Source organism: Rousettus aegyptiacus, unplaced genomic scaffold, assembly GCF_014176215.1.
Source record: "Rousettus aegyptiacus isolate mRouAeg1 unplaced genomic scaffold, mRouAeg1.p scaffold_m13_p_18, whole genome shotgun sequence".
Lineage (NCBI taxonomy): Eukaryota > Metazoa > Chordata > Mammalia > Chiroptera > Pteropodidae > Rousettus > Rousettus aegyptiacus.
The window spans coordinates 15,349,136-15,370,115 of NW_023416293.1; the positions used below are offsets into that span (position 1 = coordinate 15,349,136).

Below are 20,980 nucleotides of genomic sequence, written 5' to 3' on the forward strand. Positions count from 1 at the left end.
GCGTCCGGGGCGGGGCGGGGCCGGGCGCGGCGCGCATGCGCGGAGCCGCCAGTCCGGCGGGGCCGCAGCCGAGGGGTGGCGGGCGGTTTCCGCGGGGACCGCGGACCCCTCTGTGCTCCGGATCCCGCCCCTCGCCATTCCCTACCCGACGCCGCGGGCGACCCCGGGACACACCGCCATTCCTCCCGCCGGCCAGGCCGGAGCTGCGCGGGGACCCGCGAGAGGCAGCGCCGCCCCGAGATGTCGCAGACGGCCATGTCCGAAACCTACGGTACGGGGCGCGGCCGGGGGTCCCCGCCCAGGCCATCTGCTCCTCGGGTTCCCGGGGCCCTGTCCCCGCGCCCGCCCCTGCGCGTGCTCCGGGGAGTCTGATCTCGGGGTTCGGGAGGCGGGGCCGGCCGGCTCCGTCTGCGGCTTTGTGCCCGCGAGGCCCGGGGCGGGCTGGGCTTCGCCTGCGTCGGGCGTGTGGCCCCGGACCCCGCTCGAGCTTCGCTGGCTGGGCGGGCGCGTCGTGTGCAGACTGTGGGCACCTTGGGGCAGAGCCTGCGTTTAACTCCGTTTCCCCGATCCGCACCCACTTTGCAGGTGCCAGGAGATATATATATATATTTTAATAAACGGAAACCTCGCGGATTCATGAACCATTTGTTTGGGCTTTAGTCCTCATGGTAAACATAAACAGAAAGCGAGAGGCTCAGAGTCCAGTGTGCTCCTCGAAGCAGACCAGCCTTGTCTCTGTGCCAACACGCTGCACCTTTCCCTCCAGCAAGTCGGCGTGCACACGTGTGTGCAAGGGCAGATGAGCCCCAGCTGGGGCACACACTGCAGGCTCAGCGCAAGTCTCCTGGAGCGGACAGTCTACTGGGGATTAATCCGGTTTCCTTCATCCAGTTAGTTACGCCACTAATGGACCAGCTGTAGCCTATGGTCCATGAAAGTGTTAGGAAAAAACCCGGCCCAGACAGGACCAGGGGACGCCACGCCCAGGCTGCCGGGGAGATGCAGTTCCAGCCCCTGGTTGAGGCCCCACAGCCCCTGGGACAGGGTGAGGTGAGGCACAGAGGGCCTTGTGGACGGCTCTGCCCTTTCTCCCAAGGGGGGTGGGTTCTCGTTGCATTTGCTCCATGATCAGCCACTCCTCGGACACTGGGGGCAGGACATCTGTTCCTAGAAGGCTTCGGAGCTCCTCCAGGACATCCGTGGCTTCCTAAGAACTGTCGTTGTCAGAGCTGCAGATGCCCCGTCCAGGACATCACACGCGTATGGTCTGTTTCTCTCCTGAGAGCGCCAGCCAGATTCCATAAAGAAAATACAGTTCTCTAGCAACTTTTGGTTATACTCTTGCTTTTATTTATTTTCTACCCTACACTTTTTTTCTTTAACCTGAATAAGGAGCACAGGGGAGGAGCAAAGAGTCCCAACAGGAGCACCTAGTGGGGCTGCGAGTTAGTAGAAATGACTGGATGAGCTCAGGAGATAGAGCGTTCACGCTTCATTTGTCTCATATGAAACGTAACCTTGATAAAATGCAGCCCCCCCCCACCAGCCAGTTCATTAAACTTTTGAGCATCACAGTAACTGATTAAATTCTGATCATAAGGCTTTGACCATTAGTATTTTATTTCATAGTACTTCCCAAATATGTTTTTACTTTTTACCAAGTGAATTTAATCTTTTTCTTTAACAGAGAAAACTAATAGAAAATTAGTTTTAGAAAGAGCTAGTGGCTACTTACAGGGCTCAACCTAAAATTAAAATCACCCCAAGCCAAGTACTCAGCTGTCACTTTCCGTTATCATCACCGGTTTGCACAGCCTTCCTCCTGGACGCTGCCCCTCGGGCAGCTGGTAAGGGAGTGTTTGCCTAACGTTTAAGCTGCTTTCACTTGGGGCTCAGTTTCTCTGTGGCTCCACCCAGATACGATGAAATTGCCCCAGAGCCAGGCTGCCGGGGCCCTGCGGGGGGCTCTGTGGCGTGCTGAAGGGGCACTTTGCTTTCCTGGACGGAGTGATGTCAACATTTTGCTGCTCTGAAACCACTAGCCACATGAAACTGTACTTTATTGTAATTTAGAATTGAGATCGTGAATACATAGGTTTCAGATTGAAACCCTCAATCCAAATAGCCATAAACTGAAAGTTTCCCGAATGTTATTAGATTCGGGACATTGTTAAAGCTGCTCGAGGTGGTTGAGGCTTCCACGTAGCTCGAGCCATCTGAGACTTGGCGATCACACAGTGGCTTTGAGTAATTTCTGATACCAAGACTTATGGGACAAATCTCACCGATCAAATAGGTAGTTCCCAGCAACGATGTTCATGAAGGAGCCAAATAGTTTAAGTGGTACAGAAAGTGCTAGAAAAAAAGTTAAGGGCTTCGTCTCCGTTCTTCTCTCTTCTGTGCTACGTTTTTGGCGTTTAAAAAGTCTTAAGCAGCAGCTAGCAGTATTCAGATATGGAGTGGACGGACAATACTCATAAAATGCTAATAAATTATGGATAAAGGGCATATATTAGAGGGAGGTTTATCACTTTCCAAATAAATTTTTAATCATGCAGAAAAAAATGAGGGCTTAAAAACAAAGCGTCTTTCTCCTGGTTGTTACACTTTAAGGTGCCGGCGCAGGGGGCGTCCTCGGCGTGGCGCCGTTCCTCTCGCCCGGTGACCCGTGGCCGTCACAGCACCCTGGCCTGCTGCACTTGCCCGTGGGGCCTCAGCAGGTCCCCGGCCCTTCAGTCAGCTCTCGGGTGGCCAGGCAGACCGGACGGCGCTCTGGGGAGCAGGGGCATAGGGACTTTGCGCGGCGCCGACTCGTCCCTGATCACAGCCACTGGGTCTCAACCCATGAGCAGGAGCTGGGGGTGCGGAGCTGGCTCCCCCCCACCCCGGGGGAGAGCGGTCCTGCGGGCTCCCCAAGAGCATGGCTCCCCGACATTTGGATCGTGCCGTGGGCCGCGAGGCCCCAGCCCAGCGGACTCTGTGCCTGAGGAGCGGCGTGTTGACCAGGTGGACCTTGCCCAGCGTGGAGTGAGGCGGACCCCGGAGACAGCCCTGTAGCGGTGGCAGATGTGCCAGGCGACCTGAACCCAGTCACTGAGCGTCCAGATCCCTGGCATTTGGTGGTGGCTGAGTGAATACTTGTCGAACGAACCCCCTTTACGTGGGTAAACCAAGCTTCCTTAACAGCCTTCTGGGTGATTGGCTCTGTGTGACCAAAAGTAAATGTAAGAAAAAGTTATGCTTAACAGGAAATTCCCGTTTAATAGCTGCTAGGTTACTAGCCTTTGGGTCACGTAATCCGGTGGGACGCTCCCAGCTGCAGCTGGCAGAAACCCCGACCCCGCATGGTTCGCGATGGGACGTGCGCCTTCCCGCACGGCACGGCCGGGGCTTCGGGGCTGGTCCATGCCGACGCCGACTGGGTCAGCGAGGGCCGGAATTGCTCCCGTCGTCCCTCCCTCAGTCACAGAGGCCACCTGGGGACCCAGCTGCCATCCACAGGAAGACGCATCCACGGGATTAAGTCCAGCCTCCTCGTCTGACTGGGCCGCGTGCCGGCCTCGGACCGATGGCCGTGCACTGGTGAGGCTGAGCCTGGTGTCGCCTCCAGTCGTGGCAGGGAGCGGGGCCCTGGGATGACTGGCCACACCTGCCCCGCGCTTTGGGGCACGTTTCTCTAGGTTGCTCTGGCCGTCAGGCAGCTGTACTTCAGCCAAAGTCGGCGACGGACCGGCCTGCCCACCGTCCTCCGGTGAGGCAGAGGGTGCAGGGAGCAGGGCCTCAGCGCCCCACACTCGCAGACCAGAGTCCCGGTCCCTCAGGTTACCGTGCAATGTCCTTGCTTTTCGTCTTAGTTCTCACTGTGCTTTTGAACCTGCTAAAAATATTTGGTGTTCTGAAGACTGACATGCCTCTCAGAGTCACTTGGACTGTGATGACACTTTTGGGGAGCAAATGGAAGTAGGCTATTCGGTTGCTGTTTCCCTACTTTTCAGATATCGGCACCTTGAGTCACGTCGTCATAAACATGTACACAAACCAGGATTCTGTGCCCGGCACGTCCCTTCACAGGACCAAAGCGCGTGTTTGGGATCGCCTCTCCATCTGAGCATCCTCCAGCGGTGACGGGGGAGACTCCGCCCGTAGCATCGCGTTAAAGCGCGTTAAAGCCGCGTGGCGCGCGCCGTCTGATGGCCGAGGAGCAGGTGTAAAGGCGTCACGCGCCGGGTGTGACGTCTCCGCGGCTGCGTCCCCTTTCCCGTGCGTGTTCCGGAGCACGGGGCTGTTCCTGGGCACCGTGTGCCTGGAGGAGCATCCAGGCCCCGCGGCGGGCGCCAGCCCGCAGTCTGCTGTCACCTTGTGCCGCGAAGCCCGCCCTCGAGGAAACGGCTTGTGCTTGGAGGCGGTCGGCATCGCGGGCTGGGTCGGGGGGCCTCCAGGACAACTCGCCTGGTGCCCTTGGCGCCCCGTGTCGCCAGTCCTCACAGCGCCTGTGCGGCGAGCCCCAGACCCGCTCGCGGGCGACAGAAGGGTGGGGTCCGGCCGCGGAGCGGGGGGCGAGCTCGGTGTGGGCCCCGCGTCCTGCGCTGCCAGGCTCTCCATCCGCCGGTCCCTCCCGTGCGGTGACCTCCGCTGGGTGCTCAACGCGAGCCAGTCTCTCCACTCAGGGCAAAGTCGGGGGGAGGGTGGGCACCCCACTCGAGCCTCCTACCCTGAAGCGGCGTCTGCGGCCACGGTGCATCCCACAGCCGGCGCCTCGGGGGTCGGGGCTGCCCCGAGTCCGCACGACCCCGAGAGGCGAGCCGGGCGCCTTCTCCCATCACAACGTTGGCATGTCCTCTGCGCCATGGCGACCGGCCGTGCGTCCTCCACTCTCCGTGGAGTTCTGGCCTTTCGGTCGTCGGACTCGGATTTGACGTCCTGCCCGCGGAGTCCGGGGCGCGTTCCTGCCGCGAGGCGGCTCTGCGGGGCGCCCTCGCTCTGCCCGTGCGCTGGGCTGTGCCCGCCCGAGCGAGTCCTTCCTGTTTCGGTCGTCGCATCCGCTCGGAAGCAGCCAGGCCGAGCTGTGTCCGCACCACGGGCCGTGGGGGGCTTGATGGAGTGGACGCGTCAGCAGACCGCGGGTCCTGTCTCGAGCCCTGAGCCGTCACTGCGGGGTCCGCTGCAGATCTCGCGGCTCTGCACCGCCCTTCAGTCCAGGCTCGGGCAAAGCGCCGGGCCGCGGGCCAGAGCGCTCGCGCGAGCCCCTCCCTGGCCGGGGCTCGGCCTCCGTGTCCCCCAGGCCAGCACTTGCCCGGGGCGCCGCGCCGCACCTGCCCGACCAGCTCCGCGGGCCTTGCCCTGTGGAGCGCGCGAGCCTAACGCTCTGTGCCCTGCCGACTGCTCCCAGTGCTGTTGCCTGGTGGCCTCGGGGCCCTGCCTTGCTCCGGGGGTCACCAGGCCGTATCGCGCTCTGCGCCCCAGCCCTGCCCGGTCCCCGCGGCCGCCGTCTCCATGCAGAGGGCCAGTCGCCCGCCACACTGCGCAGCTCCTCACCTCTTCTGCCCCCGCTCAAGTCAGCGTGTTTCCTGTGGCTTTTCACAAAATATTGTTACTTCTTGTTTCCGTTATATCAACAACTAAATTTCATTAAGTTTTAGGCTCTTAGTCTAAGAATACATTTAGAGTACCTGTTTTCAAGTTATTTTTCATAGTCTCTTTGTTTTTCAGATTTTTTGTTTAAATTCTTGGTTATTGGAAATGCAGGAACTGGCAAGTCTTGTCTACTTCATCAGTTTATTGAAAAAAAATGTAAGTGACATCAATGTTCCGAGCATGCCTTGTTTAAGAGTACTTTCTCACTCAGCTTGTGTACAGTAAAACTTCCAAATGTTTTTCAGGAAAAATTACAGTTTAAAAATATTTGAAGATAACATTAAAAGCTTGTAATTAAACGTTTAGTAATATGACTGAGTTTTCATTAAGTTACATTTCAGTTTTATAACGGTTAAGCATACTGCACATTTCCAGACACTAAAATGCAGTATGATGAGGGGGAACGAGGGGGGACCCCAGAGGAATTCTCTTCCTGACAGGGAGTGGCCCCAAAGCCCTTGGAGTGCGTTTTGGAGAAACTAACAGCGTTTGGTCCTTGGCGACCTTGTATCATAGTTTAGGCAGTGACTGTCATCAGTCCTTTTTTACAGGTAGAGAAACAGAGGGTCAGAGAAGGTGGTGTGTGTCTTGGGAGGGTCACCTCGGAGCCGGTTCGACGCCAGCCCAGGCCTTTTAACCACAGAACCGTCCTCTGCTGCAGACTTGCTCTGGTTCGCTAAGGGTGGTTGACTGCTTCATTCCAGACTTGTGCAAGGCTGTAGGTTTGAAGGCCGAGGAAGGGGCACTTGGACCGAGCTGCAGGCTGTCGCTGGGCGGCTGGTACCCCATGCAACTCAGTGTGTGCGTGCCCGTCGGTGCAGCCTGGTGCGTGCGTGCCTGGTGTGTGCCGGCGTGTGTATGCGTGCCCACATGTGTGCGTCCCCGCATGTGTGTGCCCTGTGTGTGTGCCTGTGTGCGTGCTGTGTGTGCGTGCCCGTGTGTGTGAGTCTGCATGTGCGTGCCTGTGTGCCCGCGTGTTCGTGTCCACGTGTGTGTGCTGGCGTGGGCGTGCCCGCGTGCGTGTCCCCGCGTGTTCTTGTCGGTGTGTGCGAGCCCCCGTGTGCGTCCCGGCGTGTGTGTGCCCCCGTGTGCGAGCCCGCGTGCGCGTGCCGGAGCCTGTGTGCCACGGTGCGGGTCCCCGTCTCCGCGTCAGATGCCCCCGCCCAGGCTTTGAGACGTGCGCCCTGCTCTCGGGGCTGAGGACGGGCTCCGTGGCGGCTCTGCGGACCGGACCGCGCGTGCGCGGTGTGGGACGGCGTGCCCGCTGCCAGACGCACCGGGCCGTCCCCGGTCTTCTGCCGCGGTCCTGCGTCGCCTGCTCACATCTGTACGCCTCTTTCCTGAAGGTCTGAAAACTCACTGTTTTGTTCTGTTTCTTTTTCAGTCAAAGATGACTCAAATCATACGATAGGAGTGGAATTTGGTTCAAAGATAATAAACGTTGGTGGCAAATACGTGAAGTTGCAGATATGGGACACGGCGGGCCAAGAACGATTCAGGTAGCTTCTCTATCGCCTGAAAGTATTTGAAAGTCGGATTGGAAATGATCAGTTATATTCCCTTAGTACGTGTAGCTTCCCCCACCCCTGCACACAGATTCTAGAAACGTCTCCTCTGGAGGGTTTCGGACACGCCGAGGGTTTTGTACGGCATGGATGTGCTTCAGCACACGCGCGAAGCCCGTGTCACGCGGCCGTGTGCCCCTAGAGGCTGGCGTGGTCGGGGACGAGCAGTGAGCCGGGGGCCGCGGCGTCGCCCACGCGGCGTCAGGTGCACGGCCAGGCGCCAGCAACCAATCTCCCCGCGTTTACTTTAAAGGACGAATTCTTGAAAGTCTCCTTAGGTGCTGCATTTTGCTGTCGACCAGAGCGCGTTCCGATGCCTGACAGTCCGCAGCGCGTCCTGCTCGGCGCCGTGCGCCACGGTCAAAGCGGTGTCCAGGGTGGTGGACCCCGGTCACCGCAGACAAGGCTGCTGTCACGCGCGCCGTAACTGCCAGAGCAGAGGCAGAGGGACGTCGTGGCTGTTCTTTGAACGAATACGCAGTCAGAACAACAGACAGCTGCAAAGCTCCGTGACGTAAAAGGCGGCTGCGCTGCACACGTCCCGCTGAGTTACAGCCAGGGGCATGAGTGCACACGCCAGGGGCGCGGGTTAGAGCCAGGGGCGTGAGCGCACACGCCAGGGGCGCGGGTTAGAGCCAGGGGCGTGAGCGCACACGCCAGGGGCGCAGGTTAGAGCCAGGGGCGTGAGCGCACACGCCAGGGGCGCAGGTTAGAGCCAGGGGCGTGAGCGCACACACCAGGGGCGCGGGTTAGAGCCAGGGGCGTGAGTTCACACGTTCAGCAATCACTGCTTCAAAAATATCGCAGCATTTCCAGCCACACCGCTTCTTCTGGAAGCGCCGATCAGACGTGGTAGATTCAGCTCATGCTTCCATGCTTTCTCCCCAGACGCGCCGTGAGGACCGTGACATGACTGAAATAGTGGTCGCTTAGAAAGGAAGGGGGGTGGGGAGCGCCTAGTGTGGTTAAGAGATTTCAAGAAAACCGTTCAGGATAGGAAGCTGACGTTCAGGACAGGAAGCAGACTGCGCTGTCTCGAGCGCCGTGCTGGGGGGCAGGGGCCGGGGGGCAGGGCGCGTCCTTCTGGCTGCGGCTGGGGAGAGGGGTATGGGGTGACCCGGGGAGCGACCAGCTCTGAGGGGGGCGGGGGTGTCACTGTCCCTGTACCAGTGCATGTGTGCAGAGGATGGGACGAGACAGAAAAGGGAGTTCGGGGCGTCTGGTGATACTGCCCCCACCTGCTGCTCGTCGACGCAGCCAGGTGTATGTGTCTCAGGCAGGAGAAACGAGTCTTCTCTGCAGACGAGGGAATGTCTCCGAAATCCCGGAGCCCTGACAGTGGGGCCCCGGCCCCATCTGGCCATCTGACAGGGAGCTCAGGCTCACCCCAACCCGCTTCTTCCGGGAGACTTTAGTCCTCGGTCTTAGTTCAAAGGGTTGACCAGGGACCAGCAGGTGCTTGAAGAACGTTTCTAAAATGAAAGAGCCCAGAATGAAGAAGGGACTTTCAGGGAACAGGAAAAAACACTAAACTACAGCGCCCTCGGGAACAAGAGCAGGGATGACGTCTCGGTGACGAGGACAGAATCGCACTGTAAAAAGAACGCTCTGAGCGCGACCTGCCTGAGCGGAGGGGCACAGGGGGGTCCCAAGGCCGCGTCCCGCGCTCGGCTGCAGCTCTGGTGCCCACTGCGGGCGTCGCAGGGGCGGGAGTGGGGAGCGGAGAGGCGTCCCGCGTGTTGGCCAACCTCACGCCCAGTGCCAGTGGACGCACGGGACAATCCCGGCCAGGGTGTGCCACGTGACCTGGCGCAGGACCAAGCGAAGGGACGGAAAGGCCGCAGAAGACCCGTCCCGCGCGAGCCACCGGCCGCGGGCGCTCCGGGGCGGCCGACAGCTGGTGTGCGCCGGAGACAGTGAGGCCCCGCGTGCAAGTCCGTGCCCCCTCGATTCTGAACGCAGCCAGACTGCCAACCACGCGTGGCGGAGTCAGACACCCTCGGATGTGCAGGACGGGGTGAGCGCTCACAGTCCTTAGAGGCTTCTGGGGCTGGACCTCACCAGCACGGGGGCAAAGCCCGGAAGAGGGAGCTGGAGGCCACCCAGGAAGCAACAGGAGGGGTCGCCACGTGTCACCCTGCGGTGACGCCGCCCCGAGTGGGATACAGGTTCTGTCGGCCGAAGGCGCTCGGCTCTGAGTCTGTGACTCTGCTTCACGCGCCTTCTCCAGGGGAAGCAGACGGCAAAACGAGCGGAGGTCGCGGCCTCGTGCGCGCTTCCCGGGGGGGAGGGGGGGGGGAGGTGCCCTGCGGGAGCTGGCAGGTGCAGCAGGCGGGGCCGGTCCGCGTCCAGCCCTCCGGCAGCGTGTTACTCAAAGCTTTGCCAGTGTTTGGTTTAAATAACTTTTGAAAACAATGTTTCAAAAAAATATTCTTAGATGCTTAAATTCGTATACTCGAGTAACTTGTATAAGAAGCCGGATGCCAGAGTAGAGTGTGAAGTAGATTCTGAAATAAATCCTCAGGAAGTGGACGCCAGTGGGGTTCGCTGGGAGAACGCTCAGACGCCCTTTCTCTGGAAGCGACATGCTGCCGAAGCCCGAGGGAAGCATTGCCTCCCGATACGGGGTCCCCCACCCCCACTGCAGTGCCGCCCCGGGGTGGGGGGGACAGCCGGTCTTCACCCCACGCCTGCCGATCGTACAGCCTGCCCCTGGAGTCCAAGAGCCAAGAAGTAAATTTGAAAACAGCTGCCTTTTCAAATGCTGAAGTCAGAGCGAGTGTTCCGTTTGTTCCTTGTCCCACGGCTGTCCCCGAGGGTGGACACCGCTTGTGCCTGTGGCTCCTGTTCTCTGACGGCAGATGTGTGGCGTTTTCCCCAAACTGTGTCCGGCAGTTCAGCTTGGTGCCGAAACTGCCGGGGTGAGCGTCGGACCCCGGAGCTTGAGGGCTCAGCCCCACACGACTGCCCCTTCCTGAACCCCCAGTCGCCAGGGGGCCCAGGCCACCGTCAGTTCTCCCCGCAGACCCCTCCCCTGGGCCCAGTAGCTCACTGGGCGACTCATGGGAGCTTGGGGGGCGCAGCGCCCCTGTTGCAGTTTGGTTGTAAGGGGTGCAGGTCACGAAGGGCCACGCGGAAGCGATGCTTGAGCCAGGCGTGCAGAAGTGAGTGCTGGGGCCGCTGCCGTCCCAGCACCTCCCCAGGGCCGCCTCAGCCACGGGCGCGGCGCGGGCCTCCGGCGGGGCCGCACAGATGGAACCGAAGACCCTGCCGGCGACCCCGGCCTCCAGCCGAGCACGGCGAGCCAGGAGGCCTCGCGGAGAAAGGCCTGACGGGCGCTGTGGGGCAGGGACGTGCGTGGCGGTGGGGACGCTGGCCACGGGCGCTGGGGGCGAGGGCGGGGCGTGGGCGAGGGCGGGGCGTGGGCGAGGGCGGGTGTGGTGACAGGGCGGGGCGAGGGCGGGGCGTGGGCGAGGGCCCGGCGTGCAGACGGCGAGGACATCGCTCCAGGACACATGATTTCTGGTGCTGTGGGTGGCGGGGACGGCCCCCACACCTGCCCAGGGATGGACCTGGCAGGCGGGAGCTGGAGCTCTGTCCTGTTAGGTGACGTGCTCATTCGGCGGCCAGAGGGACACGGTGGGGCGACGAGTGGATCCCCCAGCAGCTGTCAGAGCCGCAGATAACATCTGAGTCAAGGGCGTTACCAGGGACCAGCGCTGGGGACCCCAATACAGGCAGCAGTGACCTGGCCTAGGGGCCGAGCGAGCGGGCGAGGACCGAGAGGCGTCCTGTGTCCAGACACGATGCCTGAGGCGGTTCAGGCCGCTGCGGTGACATGGGACAGACGAAGTGACGCGGTGGCCGCAGGGGGGGCCGGGAGACCTGGTCGTGGCACCGCGGGTCCCGGACGCACGGCGAGGGAGGTGACGAGGGGCCCGCGCCTGCGCCCGAGGCCCCGGGAGGCGGGGCGCCAGGCAGGGCGCAGGACGGGCATTGGTCCAGCCCCAGGAGAAGCAGGCTTTGGGGCGGCCCCCTTCCCGGGAGCCCCGCGAGTTCCCAGAGCACACACTCGTCCCGGCGTACAGTCCCCGCTCCTGTCCTGTGACGTGGGGCCAGACAGAAAGGCCCCTTGCGAGGGTACGTGGAGGCCAGGAGTCCCCTCCCTGAAGGCCGCACTGTCCCGCGCTGGGCCGGCCGCGCAGCGTGGCGGTCCCGTGCGGGCGGTGCGGCCCTGAACGTGTGTCCCTCCCCCAGGTCCGTGACAAGGAGCTACTACAGAGGCGCGGCGGGGGCCCTGCTGGTCTACGACATCACCAGGTAACGCCCCTCGCGGAGCGGGCGCCCGGCCCCTCCCGGTGACCGGCCAGGTCAGGGGACGTCTGTCAGGGTCCCCGTAGACAGCAGCCCCGCGTGTCGTAACCGGGCTCCATGACCCACCCCGAGGTCACAGAGTGAAACCTCACGTGCGGTCAGCGGTGAGAAGCGACCGACACGGGCCAGGTGGAAGGCCCTGCCCAGGGCTCGGGTGGCCCGGCGCCCAGTCCCAGCCCTGGTCGCGAGCAGTGTGACGTCCTCGGGCCAGGCGCCCAGTGCCCTGTTGAGAAACGGGCGCAGGTGCTCGGCCATCGCCAGGAATCGGGTCTGTGCCGGCCCGCGTCCCCCCCCCCACGTCGCCATCGGGGTCAGAGTTCAGGCCCTCACTCACCCCGCTCGCTGCTCCGGAGCCATGTGTGGCCAGCGGCTGCTGCGCTGGACAGTGCAGGTTCTAGAACTTTCCCTCCCTCACAGCAACCCCCTCGGTGTTGACCCCGGTGCTCGCAGCACTGCCCAGGGTCCCCTGGGCCCTTTCGGGGGCAGCTGGTCCCAGGGGACGGTGCTCTGGCGTGCGCCCCGTGCTGCCGCGAGGCGTCTGGCATGCCTGAGCCACCCCGGGCCCAGCTCTCTGGGCAGCCGCGCGCCAGGCCAGAAGGCTGCTCCTCGGGTGCCCGGGGGCCGCGGACGGTCACTCTGAGAGGCAGTCGCTTCCCAGCTCTGCCGCTGGCTGCTCTGTGACCTCAGGCAACTTAGTCACCTCCCTGGGCCCCAGGTTTCTTACAGCAAAGGGGTTAGTGGCGGTCTGTGTCATAGAGTCCTCACACGGAACCCGTCCGACGCGGGTTTGCCGAGTGGCGACAGCCAGCCGCCAGGTCCCCCCAGCGCCGGCGGTCAGGGGACAGCCGCAGGGTGCGTGAAGGGACCGGTTTCCCTTGCGCCCTGATCGGGCAAACGCCCTCGTTTTCCTGGCGGTGGCGGTGGCTGTGCCGTGTGCTCGGTGTGAACACGTGGCTCCGCCGCACGTGTCAGAGCGGTGTGTGACGTGTGAGTGCGTGGAAAGAGTTGCTAGTTTCATAAAATACATGTACCGTTTTCACAATTCTGTGTCACGCAGCCGAGAAACCTACAATGCGCTTACTAATTGGTTGACAGATGCCCGAATGCTCGCCAGCCAGAGCATCGTGGTCATCCTGTGCGGGAACAAGAAGGACCTGGACGCCGACCGCGAGGTGACCTTCCTAGAAGCCTCCAGGTTCGCTCAAGAAAACGGCAAGTGACCTTTACCTGTTACGCTTTCCAAACGCCGGCTCGGGGTAACTTCGCTGCTTTTTGTTTCAAACGGCTACTGGGGCTTTAAGGTCACACTATTCAGGGAACGTCCAGCTGTGGGCTGCAAAGCGAGCCTGACTGAACGTGTTTTCACAGTGTTGCATTCTGCCCGCGGAAGTTCCCGTAATGATGCAAGCAGGCGCCTTGATGCCCTGCGGTGACCTCCCAGTCCAGCGTCTCTGAGGATCGCAGGACTTAGTTTAGGTGAAGTCGGTAATAACAGTCTCTAAGGTGCTAATCAGACGATGTCGTCTTTCATGTAATTTGAAGCCGAGATGGTGAAATATGACATCGAAACAGGGAGAGCAGCCGCGCAAGGGCCGGGCTCAGTGGCTTCGTCTCGCTGCCCCTGGAGTCACTCGGGCGCAGCCGCCTCTGAAGCTCCGAGCGCCGCGTCACAGCGCGGCCGGCGCGTAGTCGGTGGCCGCTGAGGTCCCAGACCCCGGGTGCCCGACACCTCCAGTTACTTCAGGACCTAGAACTAGTCGAGAACCGAAACATCCTCACGTCGATCCTCAGTTGGACTCTAGAACTGCCAAGTAACGTTCTCACCAGTTCACTGGTTTTCCGCCGAGAACACAGACACGAGGAAGACACGAGGCCCCGCGTGTGCGCAGAGGCCGCGTAGAGGCCCCCGGCCCGCGGGTCGACGCTCAGGGGACTCCGGGGGCTCGGGTCCCGGCGAGGCCGTGCTCTGCCCGCCTGGCCTTCCTGCTGGGCGGGTGCCGATGCGCACGGGCCCGCAGCGCGGTCCCAGGGTCGCCGTCACGGTGGGTGCTCAGGGGCCGTCCTGGACGGGAGGCTGTCGGAACGCACGCATCCCCGAGGCGCCGCGCCTAGGCTGCCTGGGGACGCTGTCTGGGGACGCGTTCGGAGGGGGGGCTCGCTCCTCGGCCCCTTCGGATCCTCACGTTTAAAGCGTAGCGTCTATCGATTCATGTTCGCGGAAACGCGGTTTAGAGGCAGAGTCACGCCTGGCCTGCTCCCCCGGGAGGGCGGTCACCAGTCAGGCGGTGGCCGTCAACGCGGCTTTGCCTTGTCTGCTGTCGCTTTCAGAGCTGATGTTTCTGGAAACCAGCGCGCTGACGGGGGAGAACGTGGAAGAGGCCTTCGTGCAGTGCGCGAGGAAGATTCTCAACAAGATCGAGTCAGGTAGAGGCGCCGGCGGCGAGCGCGCTCAGCGGGGCCCCCCTGCTCCGTGTGTCGCTTCTCGGTGCTTCGGGGCGGCTGGTCAGCGAGCGTGGTCCCCTCTAACCCGCCAGCCTACAACGGCCACCTGGGGGTCCGCCCCCCTGCCGCTGGCTCCAGGGCCCCCGACGGGGACCAGACTGGACCTTCGCCCACGGTCTCAGCCTCTGCTGGGCCGGCCGTGTGTCCTGGCGCGGGGGGTTGGGTACAGCGTGTGCCCCTGGCTGTTGCGGACGCGGCTCTGTGAAGCTAAGGGACCGCGCCTCCATGGCGGTCTGTCGCGGTATCGCGTCCTTGTTGCCTCAGGGAAAGTACATTTAAAACAACCGCAGTTCGGGCAGCTGACGGAACCCTCCACAGCTGTCACTGACCAGCGCTGATGTTTATCTCAGCGTTACCAAAGCTGCGTGCGGAACTTCGCCGCCCTGGCAGTCCGTGCAAACGCCGGCCTCCCTGCTCCTCGTCGCCCTCCTGGGTGCTCAGGGGCCGTCCTTGATGGGGGGCACTGCGGTGTGGCCACTACGGGTCAGGGTCCCCCAGGGCGGGGAGCCCGCCCAGCCTGGGCGTGGAGGCGCTGTCGGCGAGGGCTTCCGAGGCAGGTGGTGGCTGAGCTCTGTCCCTCCACACACGAGGGGGGAGCCGGCCGAGGGCGAGGGCAGTCCAGCAGAGGGGGCGGCGTGAGTTGGGAGGCAGGAGGTGGACGGCACTGGACAGAGGCTGCAGCGGGGCGTGGCGGGAGGCACGCGGAGGCCGGGCGCCCTCGAGCCCCTGGAGCTTCGTCTTGAGTTTCTGGGTCCCAACCCTGGCTGTGCCTGGGGTCACCGGTGCGTGAATTAGGGTCCTGGGTCCCACCGATGGCCCGGGACCAGCCCGCCTCAATGCCCTCGTGATGGTTCTGATGTCCATCCGCGATCGAGGACCACTGCGGGGCGGGGCAGTGAGCACTGTGATGGGCAGGGACTGGCCGCGGCCATGTGTGCGGCTGTGCCGGGTACTGGCTGGAGGGGGAGCAAGGCTGGAGGCCAGGGTGCCAGGGAAGGCGTTTCTGAGAAACCGGAGGGAAAGACGAGCAAGCAGGCGCTTGGAGCTTTAGGGGTGCGGACAGAGAGGAGGTGCAGATGGAGCCGGGCGATACCCTGGCAGAGCGCCATACGCTAATTAGGGCAGGGCAGTTTGGGGGGGGGTCAGGAAGGAGAGGGGCCAGGCTCACTGGATGTCACCCCCGGGCGGCTTGGTGGAGGCACCAGGAAGCCAGAGGACAGGAAGCTTCCAGGGAGCGGAGGCGATCCCGTGTGACACATGACGTGTCCAGTGAGATTTGGGGACCCCTGGGCAGACAGGGCATGTTGGGAGCCATCAACGCAGGGTCTAGTGGAAGCTCTAGAACAGCTTCTCGTTGAAGCCGAGAGTGAGCAGAGCAGTGACCGAGGGACGAGCAGCGGGAGGGACCTGCAGCCGGGGCGCGGGGACCTGAGAGCCGTGCAGGAGGAACCGGGGGAGTGGGCGTCTGTCACCCAGGTCCAGGCAGAGGGCGTCCGCTGTGGAGTGCAGCCGCTCGCCTCTGGGCTAAGAGTCGAGCTGAGTGGGCCGCTGGCGGGGGCGGGGGTGGGGCGGCAGGCAGGGGCCGTCGCCTCTGTCGGCACTGAGAAGGGAGAGGACGGTGGCGGCTGGGAGCGGAGGAGAGGCCGTGTTGGGACGTGGGGCTGGGGCCGGAGCGCACCGAGGCCAGCGCAGAGGAGGGGTTTGGTGACGGAGAGATCTTAGCGTGCGCAGACACCGAGCGGGGAGGGGGTGGAAGGCGAGGGAGGGACGAGGGAGGGGACAGGGAAGGTGCTCTGGGCAGTGAGCGTCCCAGCAGCAAAGGGCCACCCCTTCCTTCTGCGGTTTTTGATTTTAAACAACAAAAATGGTTTTTACTGAACTTGGCACAAAGCCTGCCATTGTAAGTTCCCTGTGACTCAGGCCTCACCACGGGTCCCGTGCACGTGAATTGACTCGTGAGGCTTTCAGGGTGCATTTCCTCTGAGAGCATCAAAATCATAATTACATCTAAGAGAAAACATAGTGGGTTGTAAGGTAGACTTCCCCAGCAGTTCTGAATTTTAACTTTCCAAGTAGGCAGTTCATTCACGAGGTTCAAAAACCATTCCTTCCTGCCCAGTTTTCACCCAGAAGCGAGATTCCGCCGCACCTGCTTTCCACTTAGATCGTCGGGAATCGGCGCGTGGCGACGCCCACATTCGCGCCATGCTGGTGCGCGTGGCTGCCCGCCCTGTGCGTGCCGGTCGTGCGTGATGTTCACGCGTCTGCGTTACCGTAGTTTCAGTATCCAGCCTACTCTGGAGAGTCGGGTTGTTGCAGTATTTTGCTGGCACAGATTACGCTGCAGTCAGTAACCTTTTACGTATCTCTTCACGAGTGTGAACGTGTGTGGGATAAATCCCCAGAAGTGGAATTGCAGGCGGAGAACCCGGGAGGGACTCGGAGCAGTCGGGAGGCGCTCGCCGAAGCCCCGCCCACGGGCCCGCCCAGGGGCGGAGCACCTCACCCGGGTTTTCCCGTAGTTCAATCTTAAATTAACTTACCTTTGTATACATAACACATTCACATAATTCCAAATCCAAAAAATACAAAAGAGAACACAGTGAGGTCACCCTCTGCCACCACCCCTCCCTGGTCGCCTAGCCGTCTGGGACCCCTTGCCAGTATTTACGTATTCTTTCAAAGGTATTTTATGCCCGTGCAAGCAAACGTATATGTATATATTTTTTCCTCTTTATTCAGAATGGTGGCATAAATACACGATGTTCTGCACTTTTTTTTCACTTAACATATTTTTTTTGGGGGGGCACAGAAACATAAAACCTTTTCTGAAGACCTGCTTGTTCCCCAGGTGAGCTGGACCCCGAGAGGATGGGCTCCGGCATCCAGTACGGAGACGCGGCCTTGCGGCAGCTGCGCCCCCCACGTCGCGCCCAGGCCCCCGGCGCGCAGGACTGCGGCTGTTAGCGTGGCTGGGGCGCGCGCAGGTAGGGCCCCCCCCGCACAGCCTCGCCGCCCCCGCCCTGAGCGCCGTCCCGCACACGCTGCTGCAGAGGCGGGAACTGCGTTTGCCACCACCCGAGGAAAGGGAGAGGTGGCTGCGTGTTAAAAGGAAAACGTTCCCAAGAGTGGAACACACATTCTTCTCAAGCTCACAGGGGCATTCACCCAGATAGGCCTCACTCTGCGTATAAAACACCCCTAAACAAATTAAAAAACACAGACCACACATACAACGCCTGCTCTCCGACCACCCTGGATTAAACTAGAAGCCGAGACAGAAGGATGGCCGGGAAGTCCCCACACGCTTGGAGGTCACACAGCCACTTCTAAATTACCCATGGGTGAAAAAGAAATCTCAAGGGAAATTTAAAAATATTTTGAACCAAATGAAAATCAAAATATAACATTGAAATTGGGGGGGGAGGTGCAGCGAATGCAGTATGTAGAGGCATATTCATAGCACTGAATACACACATCAGAAAAGAAGAAAAGCCTGGGTGCAGCCACCTGTGTGCCATAGAAACTAGAAAAAAGAGCAAGTCAGATTCAAAAGAGGCAGAAGAGAACAAATAATAATTCTGAATTAGAGCAGAAATTAATGAAAATAAAACCAAGAAATCAGTAGAGGGAAATCAGCAAATCCAAAGCCAGCTCTTTGAAAAGATCGATAAAATCAGGAAGCCTCCAGCCAGGCTAACACGGGGAAGCAGGACACACATTATGACTGCTGGAAGTGAAGGGCCCGCGGGCGTCGAAAGGGTGGTAAAGGAATGGCGTGAGCCCACCAGCGTAATTGCCTAGAGGAAACGGAGTGATCCCTTGGAAGACACAATTTGTCAAAACTGATACAGGAAGAGATAGACAATTTGAGTAGACCTATATCTATTAAAGAAATTGAACCCATAATTAACAACCTTTGGATTCACTGGTGAATCCTACCAAACATTTAAGGAAGAACTTACACTAGTTTCCTACGATCTCTCTCACAGGACAGAAGCAGAAGGAAGCTTCCTAACTTATTCTATGAAGCCAGTATCACCCTAATTCCAAAACCAGTCATTACGAGAAAAGTGCAGACCGGTATCTCTCATAAACATGGATGCACAAATCCTCAGACACATAGTAGCAAACCAAATCTGACAGTGTGTGAGAAGTGAGATTTATCCCAGGTGTTCAAGGCTGGCTCAGCTCTGGTCAGTCAATGTCGTCCGTCACGTGAACAGGCTGCAGAAGAATCACGTGATCATATCAGGCGCTGCAGGAAAATTACTAGAGTTCGGCCTAGGTAGAGAGGAGTCTTACTTAGTTCAAGGGCAAATGGATGTGCCTGTTGCTAAAAGGGAAGACTCGCTTATAAAACCTGCAAATGAAGGCTTTAACTCTTGAAAGCTTCCTCTCTTTTCCCCGTTTACCACAGTGCCCCATGGGTGTAAGTCAGCCTGGCACAGGTTTCAGCGGTCGCTGATTCCCATGGGACTGCAAGCCATGTGTGTTTGTACATCTGACGATGCGTGTTTCCAAATTGTTCTTCGTGCTGTTAGGTGTTTGGACCGTGGTATTTGGGACACAGTCGTTGGAGCTTGAAGAAGGTTTCTTGCCACCACCCTTTTCTGCTTCGTGCAGACGAGAAAAGTGGCTGCGGCGCTCCGCCCGCTGGTGGCCTCGGCGCTGCAGACCGCGTCCCCTGATCCTGCGGCCAGGCCCGGGAGCTGCGCGCGTGAAAACCGTTCCGCATTCTCCCTTCGCCTCCGGCACAAACCGCAGCCGTGCGGCGAGCTAGCATGGCCCCTGACGTGTAAGACAGTGTCGCGCTACGTGAGTCTCACGCTTCATTTTTTTAATCACGCGAACCAAGGCTTTTGTCGTCATGTCGGTTATGTCGCACATGGATTGTACTTGTGATCTGATGTCTGGAGACTGGCCTCGACGGCCAGCGCAGTCTCCTGCAGTTCCCACGTGAACTACCAGGGGTGTGACCCACGCGAAGTACCGGGTCGGTCGTTATGCACCAGAACGAAATAAAAAAACGGAGGTTTCCCGTGAACTGTACACTGCGCGGCTCGCTGTTGATTTTAAAGCATCGTCATCCGACAAAGCTCAGGAGGCCTGGCCTGAGGGCCTGCAGTTTGGGGCCCCGTGGTCAGCGCTGGGGCCCCGGCACCTTCGGCCAGACGTCCCAGGCGACAGACCCGGGGCCCCGGCAGGAACCGCCGTGGTGGGAGTTGCCAGCGCAGCATCACTGCCTCCTTTTACGCCCGTTATTGTTTCTGTTCATTTTAAACCCACTGAATCATGTTAATGTGGAAGGGTCGCGCGAGACGTTCCGTGGCGTTTTTGCAGGAGACTCGATGCCTCGGCACAGCCGGAATTCACAGGAGGTCGACTGACCCGTAACATCTGCTGGACTGCAGAGACTCGTTCCAATAGTTTAAAATGTCAATCCAAAAAAATATGTAAATTGAACTTTTCTTTAAAATTGAAATGCAGCCTATTTAAGGCTGAAAGTTTAAAAAGCATCGCTGGCCTCCCCTTGCCGAGTTCTTCCACAGTACGCAGTGGCGGCCCGGGGGCGAACGTCGCGTCAGAAGCTGCCGGGTCTTTGTTCTCGCTTTATCTTCCTCGACGGAGCACAAGCGGCACAAGCCCTGAGAAGGAACTCGAAAAAAACATCGGTCTGTGTCCGCTTCAGTCACTTTAATTTGCTTTTAAAAGCATCGCGTGTTTTATTTGCAACGTGAGAACGCGAAGCGGGGGCTCAGACGCGGGCGCGGGGCGCTCCTGGGACTGGGGGGGGCCCCGTCTGCGATGGTTCTGCGGGCGGCGCCCTCGGAGCAGCTCTGCACCCGCCGGGGCCACGCCCGCTGCGCGCTCCCGTTTGTTCAAAAGGGAGACTCTGAATAAGACGGATGCTAAGCTGGTTTGTAAACGGGCCTGTAACGAAACCCTAAGTACTGCGTATAAATTCCACCTTCTTTGACCAATAAAAGCTGCTGGAGGACCGGAGCGTGAGGGCTCTTTCTGACGGCCGCTGGGGGGCGAGGTCGGGCCGCGCGGGCTGGGGGCGTGGCCTGCCGGCCCTGCGCGCACACGCACGCGCACGCACGCACGCACGCACGCGCACGTCGGGGGCCAGGCGCACGTCCAGGCCGCCTGGGCGCGAATCCGAGGGCCCCGCGACGCCCGGAGGCGCGCGCTGCGGGGCTGTGGGCCGCCACGCCGCGGTCGGGGGCCACGTCACGCCGTCGGGGAACCCGTGTTTTTCTTCTGCAGTGGCGTTTGTGTTCTTGGAGACAGTCGCACCCGCCCCTCCCACAGCCTGCGTCGTGCCAAGCTTGTTTATTTCCCTTTGCCCAGCTTTTTGTGCTCTAAGTTTGGGAACAACCAAGGCATCTGCCATTTCACCCCAAAGTAGTTCGGGATGCATCTCTGACAGTATGTATTTTTAATCTGCATAGGCACCGAACCCTTGGGAACTCCTTAAAGATACTGTCACGAAGCCAAAATGGTTGCTTTCTTGTCTTGTGGTTACGCCAAGTTGGTTTTCTGGCACGTGCTGTGCCCCAGCCTGTGGCGGGCGGTGCCAGCTGCCACCCCTCAGCCCAGGGGACAGCCATGCTTCCTGCAGGGACGCCAGGGCAGGCAGCCCGCCCCCCACAGCCGTGCGCCTCAGCGTGGTTGGTGCCCTTGCTGTCCGATTGTCACATGTGGCAGCGTCGCCCCTGCCACTGTCCTGACACGAGGCACTTCACGGGCGTCGTCCAGAGTCCTTGTCCCGTGATAGAGAGCACGTCCCGCTCCGGTCCCCGCGTCTGGAGCCCGCGCTAGCTCCGGTCCCCGCGTCTGGAGCACGCGCAGGCATCGCGAGCGCCCTCTCCTGCGGCGACACCGCCCTCACTGCTGTG

General features: G+C 60.6%; 1 protein-coding gene across 3 annotated transcripts; it reads left to right on the forward strand.

Moving 5' to 3' along the window:
* The first annotated feature begins 48 nt into the window (after positions 1 to 48).
* Positions 49 to 20,081, forward strand: RAB4A (RAB4A, member RAS oncogene family). Of its 3 annotated transcripts, XM_016163429.2 has the most exons (8): positions 49 to 271; positions 5,710 to 5,790; positions 7,019 to 7,133; positions 11,457 to 11,519; positions 12,631 to 12,785; positions 13,902 to 13,997; positions 16,927 to 17,062; positions 18,620 to 20,081. In XM_016163429.2, exons 1-7 carry the CDS (start codon positions 241 to 243, stop codon positions 17,040 to 17,042), a joined length of 657 nt encoding a protein of 218 aa, XP_016018915.1. In that variant the 5' UTR covers positions 49 to 240; the 3' UTR covers positions 17,043 to 17,062; positions 18,620 to 20,081. The 3 variants fall into 3 exon arrangements, with proteins under 3 accessions (XP_016018915.1, XP_036091440.1, XP_016018916.1); XM_036235547.1 differs by lacking the exon at positions 13,902 to 13,997; XM_016163430.2 differs by lacking the exon at positions 5,710 to 5,790.
* The last annotated feature ends 899 nt before the right edge of the window (positions 20,082 to 20,980 follow it).